At 57.6% G+C, this 17,364-nt stretch overlaps 3 protein-coding genes across 5 annotated transcripts; 1 reads left to right on the forward strand and 2 right to left on the reverse strand.

Annotated features, from left to right (window-relative positions):
- Positions 1 to 1,953: 1,953 nt before the first annotated feature.
- Positions 1,954 to 4,749, reverse strand: HAGHL (hydroxyacylglutathione hydrolase like). 2 transcript variants are annotated; one of them, XM_027905434.1, is made up of 8 exons: positions 4,576 to 4,749; positions 3,674 to 3,738; positions 3,476 to 3,593; positions 3,166 to 3,274; positions 2,883 to 2,986; positions 2,645 to 2,746; positions 2,484 to 2,560; positions 1,954 to 2,209 (listed from the first exon to the last, which is right to left on the reverse strand). In XM_027905434.1, the coding sequence occupies exons 1-8, from the start codon at positions 4,678 to 4,680 to the stop codon at positions 2,044 to 2,046; spliced, it is 846 nt and encodes a 281-aa protein (XP_027761235.1). In that variant the 5' UTR covers positions 4,681 to 4,749; the 3' UTR covers positions 1,954 to 2,043. The 2 variants fall into 2 exon arrangements, with proteins under 2 accessions (XP_027761235.1, XP_027761234.1); XM_027905433.1 differs by having other exon boundaries at positions 2,484 to 2,563; positions 4,576 to 4,748.
- A 659-nt stretch (positions 4,750 to 5,408) lies between these two features.
- LOC114068957 (hydroxyacylglutathione hydrolase, mitochondrial) lies at positions 5,409 to 14,744 on the reverse strand. 2 transcript variants are annotated; one of them, XM_027905435.1, is made up of 10 exons: positions 14,690 to 14,742; positions 12,882 to 12,912; positions 11,396 to 11,577; positions 10,917 to 10,981; positions 9,975 to 10,092; positions 8,911 to 9,019; positions 7,929 to 8,032; positions 7,396 to 7,497; positions 7,054 to 7,133; positions 5,409 to 6,789 (listed from the first exon to the last, which is right to left on the reverse strand). In XM_027905435.1, the coding sequence occupies exons 3-10, from the start codon at positions 11,498 to 11,500 to the stop codon at positions 6,690 to 6,692; spliced, it is 783 nt and encodes a 260-aa protein (XP_027761236.1). In that variant the 5' UTR covers positions 11,501 to 11,577; positions 12,882 to 12,912; positions 14,690 to 14,742; the 3' UTR covers positions 5,409 to 6,689. The 2 variants fall into 2 exon arrangements, with proteins under 2 accessions (XP_027761236.1, XP_027761237.1); XM_027905436.1 differs by lacking the exon at positions 12,882 to 12,912 and having other exon boundaries at positions 14,690 to 14,744.
- Positions 14,745 to 14,825: 81 nt separating this feature from the next.
- Positions 14,826 to 16,038, forward strand: FAHD1 (fumarylacetoacetate hydrolase domain containing 1). Its single transcript, XM_027905428.1, has one exon. It carries the CDS (start codon positions 14,906 to 14,908, stop codon positions 15,575 to 15,577), a length of 672 nt encoding a protein of 223 aa, XP_027761229.1. The 5' UTR covers positions 14,826 to 14,905; the 3' UTR covers positions 15,578 to 16,038.
- The last annotated feature ends 1,326 nt before the right edge of the window (positions 16,039 to 17,364 follow it).

Below are 17,364 nucleotides of genomic sequence, written 5' to 3' on the forward strand. Positions count from 1 at the left end.
GAGTGCCACAGCCAGGCTTTCCTTGGACACCTCCAGGGCTGGGGACTCCAAACCTCCCTTCCAAACCCTTTTCCATGAGGAAATCCCTCCTGAAATCCTGAAATCAGCACTGACCCTCCCTCAGTTACAGACCTTGACCTCGGGGCTGGAAGGAACCTTCACCTGCCTGTGTGTCCTCAGAGCCCCCTCTGCTCCTTGCCCAAAGCAAACCAACGGTGCAAATCACATTTTTAACGGTTTTAATTAAAAGCTTTGCATTTTTCAGGTGTTGATCAGTCCAAGTGAATTCACAGTGTTCTAAGGCAAGAATCTCCCACTGCCTCCCCCCTCCCCACACCCTCCTGACGAGCAAGGTGGTGGTTTCAGGGGTCCTCAGCACCCAGGCTTTGGCTGAACCCTAAAATTCCATGGCCAGGGAGAGGCTCCAGTGCTCCCACAGAGCCAGCCTGGGGTGCTGGGGGTGCAGAGGAAGCTGTGTCTGCTGAGCACATGCACGTCAGGCCAGAAATGCACAATAAATTAGGCTCAATCAGCTGTAAATTAAGTAATCAGGGCTGCACACTTTGTGTCCTCCCCAGTTCCCAGGCTGCCAACACACAGATCACAAAAGTCACCCGGAACACCCCCCGGATTCCTGTCCCTGGGTGTTCCAGGTGGCTGTTCCTGCCATGGCACCCAGAGCAGCTGGAATTTCTCCCAGCCCTGGCTCTGTGGCCCCAGGAGCTCAGGGGCAGGTCAGAGTGGTGCATCCCTGCTCCCAGGGCAAACAGAATTCCCGAGGAACACCCATCTACAACTCCACCATTTCAGTGAACTGAGGAATTCTGAGGCAGCAGGACCAAGGCAGCTCGAGCAGCAGATGAATCCCTCCCCTCCCACCAGCGAGAGTAAATCTAAACTATTAATAAAAGGCAAAAAAGAAAAACCTCAGCCCAGTTTGCAGCCAGGGAAGGAACAGCCTCAAACCAAGCTCCAGTTCACAGTCCACACATGAAAGACCCTGAAATCAACTCCATTCCAGTGCTGGGAGCTGCCATCAAACCCCAAATTTTCTCCACAAAAATTGCTTTACTAGGCCAATGTGCCTCCCCCCAGCTGCAAACAAAACTCTGCACATTTCTCAGATCTAAAAAAAAAAAACCTCAAATACAGCCCTGATGTTGCACAAACTGGAGGCTGAGGAGGCCTGGGAGCTGCCCCCTGGCTGGTGGAGTGAAGGCAAGGCAATGTCTGTGCAGTTGCAGCCGAGTGGTTTCCAGTGGAAGAAAAAAGCAATGGACGTGTGGCAGCCTAAAATCTGTCAGCCCTTGGAAAGCCTCTCGCAAATCCAGGGGGTTGGGGCATTCCTGGACTCCACTGAGCACCCCCCACGTGGGCTGAGGGCTTCCAGTGGCTCCTGAAGGCAGCGACTGTTACAAATCCCACTAGAAAAACAGGGGAAAAGGGGGAAAACCCCCCCAAACCCCGCTGTGCTGAGGGTGTCTGTCAGGGCAGGGCTGCAGCTGGGTAGGTACCACGGACACCAGTGACACCAGTCACTCCCAGCTCCCCTTGGCTCTCCAAGCCTCTGTGCCTCATCCCTGCCCATCCCGGGCCTGGCAGGGGCCCAGGGGCTCCAGAGAGACGTGGCTGCTTCAGACAATCCCCTGGGAATGGGATGCAGCCCCCAGGCCTGGCAGGAGGACAGGCAGGAGAGCCTGACAGCCTGCTGGGTTACAGCACCACAGTCCCTGAGCATCCCCCCTTTCCCACGCTTTTCCTTTGCTCCCTTCCACGGGAACGGGGCTGTGGGACGGGATCTCCTGTGTCCAAAACACCTCCTGACCCTCTGCCAGCAGCAGCAGGGGGGTCACCACAGCCTGGGCTCTCTCACGTGCTCCTGCTCCCCAGGGACTGCCCCGGGAGCCACACACAGAGCTGGAGAGCAGAGCAGAGCAGAACAGAGCAGCCTCAAAGAGCGGGTTAAAGACAAACACCAGCTCCCAGCTGGGAGCGAGTCCAGGCTGGGCACAGCCAGGAGGGACCCCCAGCACGGCAGGGACGTCACTTCTTCTCGAGGAAGGGGCTGAAGAGCCCCCAGTCGAAGGCCAGCATGGCCGGGGGGTTGGGCCTCTCCTTGGGCTTCTTGAAGTTGTCCCTCTCGGTGCGGAGCGTCCTCAGCACCTCCACGGGGTCTGTCTGGCCCGTGAACCTCTGCACGGGCTCCTCCCTGCAGGGACAGCGGCTCTGCTGGGCACTGGGGGGCAGGACGGGACCCCTGCCCCACCCACAGAGCCCCATCCCGGTGCCAGGCACTGCTGGGCACACGGGCCCTGTGCTGGGCAGTGGGTGGGACCCCATGTCACGTCCAGGCTCCCTCCCCTTCCCCAGGGTTTGGGATTCCCACCGGTTAGTGAAGCTCCTGGAAGAGGGGATGTTGCTGGAGGGAACAGGGGAGTGGATTTTGGGGCCCTTCACCCCCCCCAGGCACTGGCACTGCTTACATGATCCTCAGGAAGGGGTTGTAGAGAAACTCCTCCTGCAGCGTCGAGGGCACCGTGGGCAGGTCCTCCTCATCCCGCTGCTGCCAAGGGACCAGAGACATCCAGAATCCCGCTGGCATCCGACATCCCTGGGCCCCAGCCCGGGGGGCACGGCCACTTACCTTGGCCCAGGCGAGTTTCTCCTTCACCATTTCATTCTCCGGCTCCACTTTCAGGGCGAATTTGAGGTTGCGGACGGTGCATTCGTGGCCACAGAACACCTTCTGTGGACCCAGCGGGAAGGACCCGGCGTCAAACCTGCTCCAGGGGCTGGATCCAACCCATCCCCGCCACTGTGCCAGCCCCCAGCCCCTCCTGACTGCGGGGTCCCTCCCAGGGGGGCTGGGCTGTGGCACTCACCGTGTCCTTGGGCAGAGCCCCCAGGATCTGGGTGAGGTTCGTGAACATCTGCTCCGCTGTCCCCTCGAAGAACTGCCCACAGCCTCCCACGAACAGGGTGTCACCTGTGGGAAAGGGCTCTGGGCACGGAGGGGACCCCAGCCCCGTGCCCAGGGAGGGGTGCCAGGGGTGCCCCACACTCCAGATTCACCCCGTGAGTGCCAGGTATGGGGGGACAGGAGCACACAGGGAGTGTGTCCCGTGTCTCCAGGACCCACGGGGGACACGTGGGCAGGTGGGATACCTGAGAAGAGAGCGGGAGCATCCGGGGAATCGTCCTCCCACATGAAGTAGCACATGTGGCCTGAGGTGTGGCAGGGGGTGAAGAGGCACCTCACCCGGATGGCCCCGAACTGTGGGGGGAGAAGGGTCAGGATCCCACTGAGGGGACAAACAGACCCCTTGGCATCACCTCAGCGGGTCGCAGAGGTGACAGTGGTGCTCTGGATAAGGCCTGGGTGGCACCACACCGTGCCAGCCCCAGCCACCCCACCAGGCAGGACCCGTGTAGGGTTCTGAGCCCCAAACGCTCCCACGGTCCCGTGGCCACGCACCGTGAGCTCCTGGCCGTGTGTCACCGTGTCCGTGAGGGCCCCGATGCGCTGGTCGGCCCCGAACACCCTGAGCCCCGGGCACAGCCGCGCCAGCTCCTCGTTGCCCCTCGCGTGGTCCCTGTGCCAGCAGAGCAGGGAACGGGAGCTCAGGGAAGGGAACGGGAAAGGCCACGGCCACCCCGACCGGGCCACACTTACCAGTGGTGGTGGGTGGTGAGGATGGCCCTGAGCACCACGTCCTCCTTCCTGACGATCTCCAGCAACTGAAAGGGAGCCGGTGCAGTGGGATGTGAGTGGGCAGAGGAGGTGACCCACCCGTGGCTGGGACAGCCACTGTAGGACCTGTCTGACCCAGCTGAGCAGGGCACCAGGAATCACCCAAAACCACCTGCTGAGCAGCCACGGGGGGGCTGAGGTGGGGGTGAAGGCTCGACCCAGAGCGGAGCAGGTGGGTGGGAACACGCTGCTCCCGTGGGGAGCGGTGGCATTTTACGGCCAGCGATCCCACAGAGGAGCCGCGCGGGGAAATGGTGGCCTCGCAACCCACCCTGGCCGGGCGAGGGGCCACGCGGGGCTGCCAAGCCCGGCCCGGCTGCCAGCAGGCTGCTCCTGATGCCAACTTAACATTCAGGGCCAGGAACAAGCAGCTCCCGGCAGCTCCCGATTAGCTCCTCGGAGAGGAAGGAAACGTCCGAGTCAGCACCGAACGCTTAAAAACCGCGACAGCGTTTGCACGATGCGCAACAGCCCGGGCACAGAGGGGCACGGGGGGTCACAGAGACCCCGGGCACTGCCATCCCCGCAGCTCCCGGAACGCGGCACTGGGCACGGGAGGAGCGCTCCAAAGGTTTATCCCGGGTTATTCCCACGCGCCGTGGGCTCCAGCTCCGGCACGGGCACGGCCACACGGGAATCCCCCCGCAGCCCGGGCGTGGGTGGGACAGGGGTCCAGCACCCTTCACGTTCCACCAGGGATGAAGGGGGCCGGTCCTGCCAGTGGGATGGCCACGGATACAGCCCGCTGTCCCACGGGCACGTCCCCCGCGTGGGACCCGCAGCCCACCCGGGAGGGGGGGGGGGGCTGTCCAAGCGCATCTCACCCTTTTGGGGACCGCGGCGTCCACGGCGATGGCGTCGCGGGTGCTCTCCTCGATCACCAGGTACATGTAGTTGTCCTCCAGCACCGAGATCACCTTCACCTTCATGGTCCCGCACCGGCACGGCCGCGGGGGGGGCGCGGCAGCAGAGCGGGGTGTGTGTGTGGGGGGGAGATGCTGCAGCAAAAGGGGGGTGCGGGACCCCCGCCCGGCCCCCGCCGACCCCCGGAGCCCCCGCGGGACGCGGCGGTACCTGCGGGCGGGGCGGGCGGCGCGTCCCGCCCCCGCCGGTGCGGTGCGGGGCGGATCACGCAGCGTGGGGCGGGGAGAGCCCTTCCACGCACACACCGCACACACGCGGCGCGGATCCCGCAGCGCCGCGCCGGGAAAGGAAGGGGAAAAGGGAACCTCCCACGGTGACAACCCCCCTCTTGCATCAGCCTGGGGTCCCACGGACCCACAGCCCCTCCAGGGATGGGGACTCCAGCCCTGCCCTGGGCAGCTGTGCCAGGGCTGGACAGTCCTTTCTGTGAAGGAATTTCCCCACTATCCAACCTGAGCCTCTCCTGGCATGGCTTGAGGCCGTTCCCTCTCCTCCTGTCCCTTGTTCCCTGGGAGCAGAGCCCGACCCCCCCTGGCTCCCCCCTCCTGCTCCCTTCTCCTTTCACGAGAAAGTACACTTGTCACAAGACCTCTAATAAAGCCCCAGAGGATCCCAAAATGCCACCTGCTCACCCCAGGATTAGGTAGAAAGACGCTCCCAGTTGTTTGGCTTCAGTCACTTGCACAAAATAAATCAATTCATAAATCTGGGGGCTAAAGAACCCCCAAACAGCTCCATTTCCAGCCGTTATTTATTTCTCCTCTGTCACAGCCACTCCAGTGTAGCAGCACAACATTCCAGTTCGGGAGGCAGCAAAGCTTCAAGTACCACTTTTCATTCTGAATTTACATAAAATTTAGCATTTTAAAGCAAATAAAGACCTGGTGCTCATACAATGCCATGCAGGAGGTGTTGGAACAGCAGGCACAGGGACACAGGTGACACCCAGGTGGTTCCAGGCTCCAGCGTGGCATCACCTACCAACGTGTGCCAGGGAGAGGGGGAGAAACAGACACCAAAATCATCTGAATCTTTTCAAAGTTTCATCTGCAAAACATTTGTTTGAAACAATCTCTGGTCCTGGAGTAGGTCTGTGGTACAGAGGAGACCAAGGAACCAGGAAGAAAAGAAAATGAGGAGGAAGATGGATAAAAGATGCCAATGCCACATGGGGCTGGTCCCACCCTGTCACTCACATCTCTTATTTAAAGACCCCAAGCTGGAGGACGGGAATGCAGGAGGGGAAGACCCAATCACCATAAACCTGCATTTATTTCCCTCCAAAATTCACCCCATTCATCCACTTGGACACACTATTCCCTGCTGGAAAAGCAGCCCAAGGGGAGCTCCCTCCCTGCAGTTTCCAAGCTGGGGTCACACAGCTCTAGTCATACGACCCTGGAATGGTTTAGGGTGGAAAGGATCATAAAGATGACCCAGTTCTAACACCCTGCCTGTGGGCAGGGATGGCTTTTAGCCCTATGGACAGCAAGAAACAGAAGTGTGCCACCCTGATGTGGCACAGCAGGTCTGTCACTGGGAACTGGTTTTAGTGGGGCCAGAAGCGACACTCAGGACGTTGCAGCAGCAGCAGCAGCAGCGTGGAAGAAACACTCAACTCCTCAACTACTGTGTTTGGTCTCTGCTTTACACAAAGGCACCTCAGCCCCAGTCCCACTGTCTGCATCCACATCAGGCTCCTCCAAAACTAACAGGAGCTTCTTCCTAAACCTCCAGGTTTGATCCTTGCCAGCCCAACCTCAGAGCCTCACACCACCACCACTGGTGCAACGATCTGCAGGTGACAGCTCGAGAGACAGCAAAGAGAGCCATAAATATTCTTCACCATAATATAAATATGCCATAGAACATCTCAACAAGGGGGCAAAGTGCTTTTCTCCTCCTCAATTAAAACAAAATAAAAACCTAGACAGGACTGTCTCAATCACAACAGAAGGTTTGACTCCTAGGGCAGGTGAAGGGTCGAAGCGCTGGCGGGGTCGGCGGGCGGTGCTCAGTCCCGCGGCACTCGGAAATTGTCCTTCTCCTTCCTGATGGCCCCCATGGTGCGGATGGGGTCGGTCTCCCCCGCGTGCTGCTGGACTGTCTTCTCCCTGCCACGAGGGAAGAGCAGGACAGGGGGGAAAAAAATCACAACAGAGCTTGTTGTGCCCCCTGAGACAGGGATGGATGCTCAGCACAGCCCTCAAACCCAACGAGCTTCTGCCAGCACGGCCAGGGTGTATTAAGGAGGGTCTTGGAGGCATCCAAACAGGAATATGAGAGGCAGGAAACAATTCCCACTTATGGCTCTTTCTTTGGAGACCTTCCCACATCCCCAACACAAGGACAATCCCACCCCCACGCCCCCTCCACACCTCACTCTCATGAAGGGGTTGTAGGTGAACTCCTCTGCGAGGGTGGAGGGGATGGTGGGCTCTCCACTGTCGTACTGTGCCTGCAACAGGGAATGTTTGGTGAGCAAGGAATGTCCTGTGCACAGCAGGAAGTTTTCAAGGAGGGCCACATCTCCACCAGACAGCAAGCTACCTTCTCTGGGCACAGCCAGGCCCTGCTCCTTGGAACACAACATCCCACAGCTCCTGTCTCTCAACTCCCACCCCTCTTTCTCCCCAGCACTGTCCCATCTCCCCCACCTCCTCAGCAAGGCTCTTCCTCCACAAAACCATCGGGTCCAGGGAAAGGGTGACCCAGCTCACCTTGGCCCACGCCAGCTTCTCGTGGATATTGGCATTGTTGGGTTCAACGTGCCGAGCAAACTTGAGGTTGTTGATGGTGTATTCGTGCCCACAGTAAACCCTCTGCGAAGGGAAGGGAAGGAAAGGTGACACTGGGTTACTCTGAAGGTACAAAGGAGCAGTGCCAGGTGCCACCACCAGTGTAATGGGGCAGCAGGAACAACCAAGTCAACCTGAGGGCACGTGGCACTTCCCACTGGAGACGTGCACGGGACAAGTGCCAGGAGCCACCAGCCAGGACTACCCGCCAGTTCAACAGATGAAAGAGCCCCATGTCCCAGCTCAAGAGCCTTCAATCAGCAGCCCCTGCTCTTTCCCCACATTTGGGGCAGGCACTTCCTTCCCAGAGGACTCCATCAAAGACAACTCCCCATGTCATTTCTTCCACACAGGGGAAAATCTCCCTTTGAACAGCAGTACTGTTGGGAAGGCAGTTTCTTTGCTGCCTGTGGTGGTTTCTGGCTGGTTAACTCCCACACCAGGAGAGTTCCTACCGTTCTGGGGTCCAAGCTGCCCAGAATCTCGATCAGTGCCTTGTACATCTCCTCCGGGGTTCCCTCGAAGAACTTCCCACAGCCAGCCACGAACAGGGTGTCACCTGCCAGGGAGGGGGATGTGGCATCAGACCCACCCCAGGCTGCTCACAGCACAGCCTGGGCACAGGGTCCCCCAGGGCTCAGTCCTGCCTTTGCTGCACCCACCACAGCAGCAGAAGGCACAGGCACAGCCAGGCTGCCCCACACGGGCTCAGTGCCACAAAAACCCACGTGGCAAACGCGGTTTCTAAGGCACAAAAACCCCACAGCCTGGCCAGGCACACCCTGCCAGCACCTCCCCAGCTGTGGGCAGCCTGCTGTCCCCTCCTGTCCCTTCTGGAGCAGACGAGGAACTCGCTCTTTGCTATGCAGCTGAACAAAGATGAGTCACCTCTGCATTTCTCCCCAGTGCTCCCTAAAATCTTGCTTAAGCCATTACATCTTCCAGGCAGCAGCTGGTGCAAGCTCTGGAGAACACCCAGCAGCACAGGGATGACCTGGAGTCTGGGGAGACTGGGCACAGCCTCAGGGAAGGGGCACCCTGCCCCCCACACCAGGATCTGGACCCTGGCTACCAGCAGTGGAGCACCAGCCCTCCTTACTCCTCTATCTGCTCCTCCCTCAGTTTTGTTACAGACACGAGTACAGATATATGGAAAAGCAACAGGTTCTGGGATCAGCCAGTTTGGCCTGGGACAGGAAACCAGCAGCTCTTTGTTTCAAGGAAGAAACTCACTCCTGATGCCGTTTGCCCTGGTTTCCAAACCCAGAGGGGTTTCACCAGTTCCACCTACAACTCCTACTCGGCAAGGGGGGCAAGACGTGGATGTTTTAAAGCAGCTGCGCTGGCAGGAAGGGCTGGGTGCACAGCCAGACTCAGAGGCACCCAGGCAGAGGGAGGGGGCTTCTGTCTTTGCAAGGGAACCTCCCAACTCCTCACCTGTAAAAACTGCAGGTGGCTCGGAGCTATTTGGCTTAGTCACATAATAACAGATGTGTCCAGAAGTGTGACACGGCGTACTGAGGCATTTCACATTAAGAGATCCCACCTGAGAAGAAGGCAGAAGACTGGAGCTTAAGCTTCTGTTTGCTACCCATCGGATGGTTAGAAAAGAATACAACTATTACAGTGCTCTAGTGCTCCTACAGGCCCAAGCTGGCACAAATCTGGCCAGGAAGCATCAGCTCTGCTCCTGGGGAGGCCAGTGAGGGAGGTCTGTGGCAGGGACTCGGGAGGGAGCTGTTTCCTGAGAGCAGGTGCTGGAACAAAGAACTGCCAGATTCTTTCATTTCCATGCAGAGGGACTCAGTGCCCAGTTGGCAGCAAGAGCCAAGAGATCCAGAGCAACACAAACCCCTAAACAAAGCTGACCAGGCGTAAAAAAGCTCCAAACAACAACAAAGCTGAAGGGAAGAAGTGGATGACGCTCAGGAAAAGGGAAGGATTAAACACAGCCTCATCCCCACAGCTTCCCCTGTACCCCTGTGCTCCCTCCTGTGCTGCTGCCCCCCAAAGGTGCACCCCAGGCCAGCAGGGACATTCACACCAGTTTGTGTCATCTGCCAGCTCTCCTGTAAACAAACAGCCTGGTTCCAAGCCTGGCTCCAGCCAGGCCTGCTGCTTTAGCTCTGGAGAAGCCACGCAGGCAGCTGGCACTGCTGGCCCCCTGTCCCCTCAGCCCGTGTTCCAGCCGTCGTTCCCACAGGAACACCGGCTTTGATCAGTGCAGAGCACAAGCCCTGCCCTGTCACACGGCTGTTCTGACCCCCCCAGGAGCACAGCACACCCAGCAGGTCCCAGCTGCCTGGGCCATGCCAATGCTCTCAGCAGCCAAAGCGAGACAGGGCGGGTCACAGAGCACAGGGCTGGAGAAGGGGGAAAGCTGCACTTCAACTCCTCCAGCCAAGAGGTGTTGAAAGGTCAGAGAGCTGGGAGCACGTATTGCCTCGGGGCAGACCACACCTGTCCAGCTGTGACACCGCAGGAGCTGTCCCTCCCTTTACCTTGAGTGCTGTCAGGTGGGACACTTTCTGTGTCAGAGCTCCCACTCTGTTGTCTCCCCCGTACACGTGCAGCCCCGTCTCCATCTTCACAAGCTTCTCATTTCCTCCAGCATGGTCCCTGGAACATCAGAAAAATGGATTTGGGAGGGAATGAAGGGAAACTGATGGTAACTTATATTGCAAGGGTAATCTCCAGATGATCACCTCTGATCAGGCACTCTCCCAGTATCTAACACTCCTCACATGAAAGAATAAGCCATGTCAATGTGAGAGGAGATAATTTCTCCAGTAATTAGGGCAGCGAGAGAGAGGAACAATCCCTGAATAAGTTCCTGCCTAGTTGGCAAACACCAGCCTTAGGGGCTCAGAGAGTACCCTCCAGTAACCAGGGCAGGGAAAGAATGGGATAAGTGGGATATGTAATCCAGAGTCCCACAGGACACCATGGAGCAGGCACACAGGTATCCAACAGCTCAGCATTCCCCTGTGCTGCTGGTTGGTCCAGATCAGGGCTGGCTCTTTGGCTCTCCAGCCACAGAGGTTGCTCAGGTTCAGCACTGATACAGCAAAACATTCCTCTTTACACCCCTGGCAGAGTTAATCTGCACCTGGATCCTCCCCCAGCTGCTGGCTGTGAGCAGGACACCTCACGGGCATGCCCTGGCACCTCAGTGCAGGTTGCTCCCTCCCACAGCCACAGCCACCTCATACCCAGGTACTGCACTGGCCACCCGGGAGGAATCAGCATTTTAAAGGCTGAAGGCACCGACACACAGAGCTCACGGTCTGGGCAATGCATCTGCTCAAGCAAGCCCAAGGGAACGAGCTCTGACCCTTCTCCTCACACCTCAGCTGCTGCTCACAGACCCATCTGAGCCAGAAAAGCAGCAGCTCCTGGCTGCCTGTGTTTGTGCCGAGGGACCCCAGGGCAGGGGTGGTTACCAGTGGTGGTGGGTGGTCAGGACAGTGGTCAGCTTCACGCCGTGCTTCTTCACTGCATCCAGAACCTGCGGGCACAGGGCACACAAGGGCAGTTACCCCTCCCCTGGAGTGAGTAACCTGGACACAGCAGAGCTGTGAGGGCACAGCAGCAGCTCTGCAGGGAGCTCATCCCTCCCCAGGGGGTTCCAGAGCAGGGCACGAGGGCTCTGACCCAGCCAGCGACTGAGCCCTCAGTCCCGTTTCCTCTTTTCTGCTCTACATCAAAGCAAGGGCCAAACAAACCCCAGCTGAGGTCAGGGAGCCCTGCAGCCAGGGCCAGGCTGGCTGGGGAGGCAGCGTGGCTGGGAGCCCTGCACAGCCAGTATTTCCTGCCCTTCCCCACGCCTGAGTCAGCGCGTCAGCGATTCCCTCGTGGCTGCAGCAACCTGGAAGGACATCCCAGAGCCCCAGCGAGCACTCTGCTCACAGGGCACTGTTACCTTCTGGGGGTTCACAGGGTCGACGATGGCAGCCTCCTTGCTTTCCTCATCGATGAGGAGGTACATGTAGTTGTCGGTGAGGGCTGGCAGGATTTCCACCTTCATGTCGGCTTGCGGGACCGTCTTGGGCTGGCGCCGCTCGTGCTCCGTGTGCAGAAAGAAAGCTCGCAGCTGGGCTGGACCTGGGCTCCCCAAAAACAGCCACACCTCAGCCCAGGAGGGCCAAAAAGCGGGACAGAGCACAGCAAGACCCCCAATCCATGATCCCAGAGGAGGGAGACCACCTTGGAACCCAGCAGTGTCACCTTGTGCCCCTCAGCTGTCCCCAAGGAGGATGGGACACTTTGCTCATGCAAGGGAAACACTGTGCTTGGATCAGAGAGGAGGTTTCAAGGGGCAGGAAAGCAGAACAGAGAGGGAAGAGCTGGACAAAGGTCAGCCTGGGACAGTGACTTTGCAAAAAAAACCCAACAATCACAAAAGGCCACATTAGAGCCAAAGGACAAAAATGAGGGAGGGGGGAAGGAGAAATACAGAAATACAGGCCTTGCTACAACAGAAATATCAGGTTTGTTACTTGGGGAGGTGACATCCTGCACAAGCCACGGACACAAGTCAAGCTCCCCACGGAAGGAGGGCTCCCTGCCTGGCCAGGGAACAGGCACACACAGGGCTCTTGCTCACAGGCTACCCCGAGGCAACAGCAGTGGAACATGGAAATGTTTGCTTTCGGTTAAATGTTTAATCAGATCCAAGAAGCAAACTCCAGAGGCAAATAACCTGGGCTCCACTGTTCAAGGCACAGATCAGCAGCTCTTAAAGAAGCAACCAAGCCCTACGAGGCTCTGCCATAAAAAATAAAGGAAGGGAAAGGAAGAAAACAAGGTCTCCCATTGCTGGGGGTCTGCAGTTCAGACCTGGGTCCACACACGTGCAGGGACAGAGGAGTCAGACCCTGCAGGTCAGGAATCATTGCCTGGACACCAGCAAGGTGTTTGCTCAGCCCCAGAGGTGGCTGTGCTGGGCTGAGCTGTGCTGGCTCAGCCCCCTTCCATTCTGCACCACCGACTCTCCCTGAGGCTCCCAACGCTCCCTGTGTGGCCACCTCCTGGTATCTCCCTGCCCCACTCTCCCAGAGCAGCTCAGGCCTGCCCAGCCCTGATAGGAGCTGCTCCAGGGAGAAGAGCCCCACAGACCTGCAGCTCCTCCGTGGGCTGACGGGGCTGGAAAAGCGAGATCCAGCCCTGGCAGGAGCCAGAGAGCTGCTCCTGCTGCAAACCCAGCCCACAACTGGCAGGGACTTCTGATGCAACTGCCCAGAGCTTCTCCTCCTTCTACCTCCACCATCCCACCTGCTTATGAGGGAAGGGAAATCAGGGGGGAGATGGCACTAAAATTAAACACCGTGCTCGAGAAAACCCCAAGGCAGGATGGAAGAGGCATGCACTGGGTACTGATGGTGAAGTATTCAGGAAAGCATCCATACCTGCCAAGTGTTCCTCTGGAGCAGAAGACTCCTTTCAAAAAAAGAACAACACAAAAAAGCCCTTACTATTCCTTGGTAGGAAAAAAAAATTCCCACTCCCTAACACAGAGCACTTCTGGCTGCTGTCAGTCACCAGAGCTGGGTGTTTGTTTGCATGCCAGACACTAACTGGGGAAAAAAACACAACCAAACAAAAGAAAACACAACCTTAACTTCAACTCAAAGGAATTATTCAGATACTTAAAATGCTTCTTTCCTGTGAACCATCTCTAACCTTGGCCAGGGTCCCAAAGCCTCTTCGCATGTTTAATTCACAATTCTCACAAAACAAACAAACAAGCTACGCCACATAAGGAAATGTTTTCTAACATGTAATTTCAACAAAGGAATGAGAAAGCATTCACCAAGAAGGAAACTCACTCCTTGTGAATTCCCATCTGCAGCTCAGCTGCACCTTTCCAGCCTGCCCAGTCGGAGCAGAGCAGGAGTGCCCTGCTCTGAGAAGGACGCGTTCTGAGAGCTGGTTCAGCTCAGGGCTGTTCCCCAGGTGATGCCCAGCCTCTGGCCCAGCACTGCCTCCCTGTCACACACACAGCTCTGCTCCAAAATTAACGCCCGGTGACTTCATTTTCGCTCACTTTTGTACCACATCCCTCCTGACTGCAGGCCTGCAGCAGAGCAGCGGGGAGGGCAGAGCCAGCAGCCCCTGAATCACACACTTGGCCTTCCTGGAACGGCTCCTCAGCACAGCTGGAGTGGCCAAGAGGAAAGGGGTTGCAGCTGAAGTGTCAATGTCATCACAAAACGCAGACGTGCTGCAGACTGACAGAGCAGGTTCCCTTGGAACAGGGCTGCTTCGTGCATTTCCTCCAGAGCACTCTGGGTTACTCTTTTCATTACATAAAAGAGTGGAAAATTCCTGTGTCAGACGAGGCTGTCACTTAGACACGACTGCACGCCCAAACCCAGCTGCACACCCCTGCACTGCCTCACAAGAGACACCACACTCACACTCTGCACACTCTGCACGCCGGTATTTTTTGCACACCCGGTGGGTTGAGGCTCCTCACAGTACCAGGTGAGCTGGTCCCCAGAGCCAGGCCAGCTCCCGGTCCCACTCGGCCTGCCCACCCTGCAAGCCCAGGGAGCTCGGGAGCTGCCAGGCACTCGTGTGACAGCTCCCAGGACAGCAGCAGGGTTTCTGTGTCTGCAGTGAATCCCGATGGATTCTCGCTCATTTCTCCAGTTCTTAAACCCGGAGTGATGCAAAAGGCCTCTGGCAAACCTTCCCCGAGAGGCTCTGAAGCCCAAGCCCAGGCTCTACGTCAGGGCAGGGAAACACTCTCAGTATTTAGGCCCGAAATGGAAACGCAGAGCTGGGGCAGTTCTGGGGGCTGTTTACATCGCCAACACAACCTGTCACCCACGGAGCCCAGCTCGAACGCCAGCCCCGAACCCCCGCCCTCCTCCCCGAGCACTGACCGGCGCTGCGCAGCCCGGGACCTCCGCGGGGCCTCCGCGACGGGAACCGCGCACGGAACAGCCGCGGCTGCGGCCGGGCAGGACCTGCCCTGCCTGGGGCTGTGAGTCAGCGCAAACCCGGCACCCCCCGAGCACCGCCCGCGCCGGGAGCCGCGAGCGAAACGCCCGGAGCAGCGCACACCGCCCGCGGCCCCGCCGGGGCTGCCCCCGCCGCACGTACCGGCTCGCAGGGCGGCCCCCAGGCCGGCCCCGGCTGCCAGGGCGGCGCCGAGCCCCCGCCAGCCCCCGCCGAGCATCGTGCGCCGCGCCCCGCCCGGCCCGGTTACCTTCGCTGCCCGCCCGGCGCCGGGAGGCGGCGGCAGAGCCGGCCCGGCCCGGCCCGGCCCGCAGAGCGGCGGGGGCGGCGCTGAGCCCGCCCGGCCCCCCCGGCCCGCCCGCCGCTCGTTCGCTGACCCGGCCGAGGAGGCGGAGGAGCGGCGGCGGAGCGGCAAGGACAGCCCAAGGGCGGCCGCGCAGCCCCGGGGAGAGGACGCGCCGCGGCCATGGCCTCCTCCAAACCCCTGGCCCGCTTCTGGGAGTGGGGCAGGAACATCGTGTGCGTGGGGCGCAACTATGCGGAGCACGCCAAGGAGATGGGCAACGCCCTGCCCGCCGAGCCCCTCTTCTTCCTCAAGCCCTCCTCGGCCTACGTGCGCGAAGGGTCGCCCATCCTCCGGCCCTACTACTGCCGCGACCTGCACCACGAGGTGGAGCTGGGGGTGGTCATCGGCAGGAGGGCCCAGGCCGTGTCCCAGGAGGCTGCCATGGAGCACGTGGCGGGATATGCCCTGTGCCTGGACATGACGGCCAGGGACACGCAGGCGGAGTGCAAAAAGAAGGGGCTGCCCTGGACCTTGGCCAAGGGCTTCGGCTCGTCTTGCCCGGTCAGTGACTTCGTGCCCAAGGAGAAGATCCCAGACCCTCACAAGCTGCAGATCTGGCTCAAGGTGAACGGAAAGCTGAGGCAGGAGGGGGACACCTCGTCCATGATCTTCTCCATCCCTTATCTCATCAGCTACATCAGTCAGATATTCACCCTGGAAGAAGGGGACTTGATTCTGACGGGGTCCCCCAAAGGAACTGGGTCCGTGGAGGCCAACGATGAGATAGAGGCTGGGATCAGGGATGTGCTCTCCATGCGGTTTAAGGTGGCCCAGCAAACACGGCGATCCTAAACCAGGAGCTTACCTGGGACGAGGCTCCTTGGGGAACATCTGGTGAACAAACATTTCCGTGGCCCAAGTGCTGTGGGTGCTTCTCGCCTGGGATGATTTGAGCTTTGCCAATGTATTGCCTAAAAAGAAAAATTTTTGATCAAAAGAAGTGGTGATGGAGGAGGTATCTGTGTAACAGTAAATCAAGAACTGCAGCTTCACAGAAAGTTTCTTGGGATGTTCTACAAAAGAAAAATGTTTGATTTTTTTGATTAGTTTTACAATTCCTCCTGCATTTTCCAAATGTACAAATTAAATGAGGATGGCTTTTCCTCCCACTCCAAGGGGCGAATGCAGCAGGAAGTGTGCCAGATGCTTGGTAAATGGGTTTTGTCCTAAGCTGATCTTTAAATATGTTCTAAAATTGAAATAATACAAAAGATCGAGAATAAAGAGGCTCCTGGGTAAAGATCACCAGTAAACTTGTCTTTGCTTTTACTGATTTCAATCCAATTTTAATAAAAATGTAACTGCAGCAATTGCTGTTACTTTGACAATGCAGTGCAGCAGTTGGAGGTTTTGAGTATTTCCAGCTGCTCAAAGCCACGCTGTGGAACTTTCCCCAGCCCCAAACTCCAGCTGATCCAACACTCCCCACCAGTTTGCATGACAGCGAGTTCCCTTTCAATTCCATGGAGCGACAGAGGGAGCTGTAAAATATAATTAAAAAAATCCTCCCCACACAAACATCAAAACTTAGCATTTTCAAGGGTTGCACAGAACTGACTGGTTTCTGACAGAAACAGATGGAATAGGTTTTTTACATACGTGCAAGCACCAAGTTAAATGCTTCCATTTACTGGAGTCACATCTTAATAATTGCTAGGAAAAAGATTTGTTCTTAAAAGTGGGGAGTTTTACGGAGAAAATTCCTGTCTCCCAAAGTCAAGCACCTCTGTGAGAGCTGCCTGGTCCAGGGTGCTCCACATCAGACTGTGAAAAGAAAGCAGAACGTTGCAGAGTTAAAACAGACATCAGAGTGAACAATTCTGGAAGAGGAAGGATGGAATTAACTTTCTGTCCTGTTTCCATTTCCTCGTGCCTGTCAAACATTCCTGTTACGGTGACAGCAGCAATGCATCATGTGCAGTTGGGTCTCCAGCCCTGCATTGACAGCAGAGCCGAGCTGGGATTAAATTATTGGAAACATTCACTTCAGAATCTGAACTGTTATGGCTGGAAAATGTTGAACCATTTATTGCTACGACAGGGGTGCAGTGACCCAGCACTGGCAGCGTTTTTTGGGGTGTTTAGTCCCTTGTTCCCACCTGTGGGAGAAGGGGATGCAATCCTGGGGGATTCTCGTCAGAATTCACCGTTTCTGTGGCTGTTTGCTCTGTTGCTTTAAGGGTAGGTAGGGCACGAGGGTGACCCGAGTTCCTCAGGGTGTCCCAGCATAACAAATCCCTTGCAAGAGGAGGGCTGTGGCATCTCCCGCTATCTGAAACAGGCTGAGTCCCAACGTGCTCAGAAGGTGAGGAAACACATCAATGGCAGGGGAAGCTAAGGATTAAAAATAGGGAAAAATAGATTAAAAATAGGGAAAAAATACAGGGAGAAAGGCAAAATATACATACCTGGGTTCTTTATGTCCAGTGAAGCACAGCTACTTTGGTAAAGAAGTGTCCTTTCCTCTGTGCTGCTCACAGTCTCAGCTGATGGTTTGCTTGTCAGAGGGCACTGCTAGTTGATGACTCTGATTTATAAGCCTTAGTCTGCCCCAAAGAGAGTCACCTCTTCTGTTGCCG

The sequence above is a fragment of the Empidonax traillii genome, unplaced genomic scaffold, assembly GCF_003031625.1.
Source record: "Empidonax traillii isolate 1590-97213 ecotype Southwest subspecies unplaced genomic scaffold, ASM303162v1 scaffold1155:size169172, whole genome shotgun sequence".
NCBI classification, from domain to species: Eukaryota; Metazoa; Chordata; class Aves; order Passeriformes; family Tyrannidae; genus Empidonax; species Empidonax traillii.

What these genes read in the sequence shown, in the direction of transcription:
- HAGHL (XM_027905433.1), bottom strand. Translation starts at nt 4,680, where the DNA reads ATGAAGGTGAAGGTGATCTCGGTGCTGGAGGACAACTACATGTACCTG. An exon ending in TGCTCCCGCTCTCTTCTCAG is followed by an intron (nt 2,987 to 3,165) that starts GTATCCCACCTG and finishes CCTTTCCCACAG; the next exon opens with GTGACACCCTGTTCGTGGGA. An exon ending in AGAAACTCGCCTGGGCCAAG is followed by an intron (nt 2,564 to 2,644) that starts GTAAGTGGCCGT and finishes GTCCCTTGGCAG; the next exon opens with CAGCGGGATGAGGAGGACCT.
- FAHD1 (XM_027905428.1), top strand. Translation starts at nt 14,906, where the DNA reads ATGGCCTCCTCCAAACCCCTGGCCCGCTTCTGGGAGTGGGGCAGGAAC.
- LOC114068957 (XM_027905436.1), bottom strand. Translation starts at nt 11,500, where the DNA reads ATGAAGGTGGAAATCCTGCCAGCCCTCACCGACAACTACATGTACCTC. An exon ending in ACCCTGTGAACCCCCAGAAG is followed by an intron (nt 10,982 to 11,395) that starts GTAACAGTGCCC and finishes CTGTGCCCGCAG; the next exon opens with GTTCTGGATGCAGTGAAGAA. An exon ending in CCCACCTGACAGCACTCAAG is followed by an intron (nt 9,020 to 9,974) that starts GTAAAGGGAGGG and finishes CCTTCTTCTCAG; the next exon opens with GTGGGATCTCTTAATGTGAA.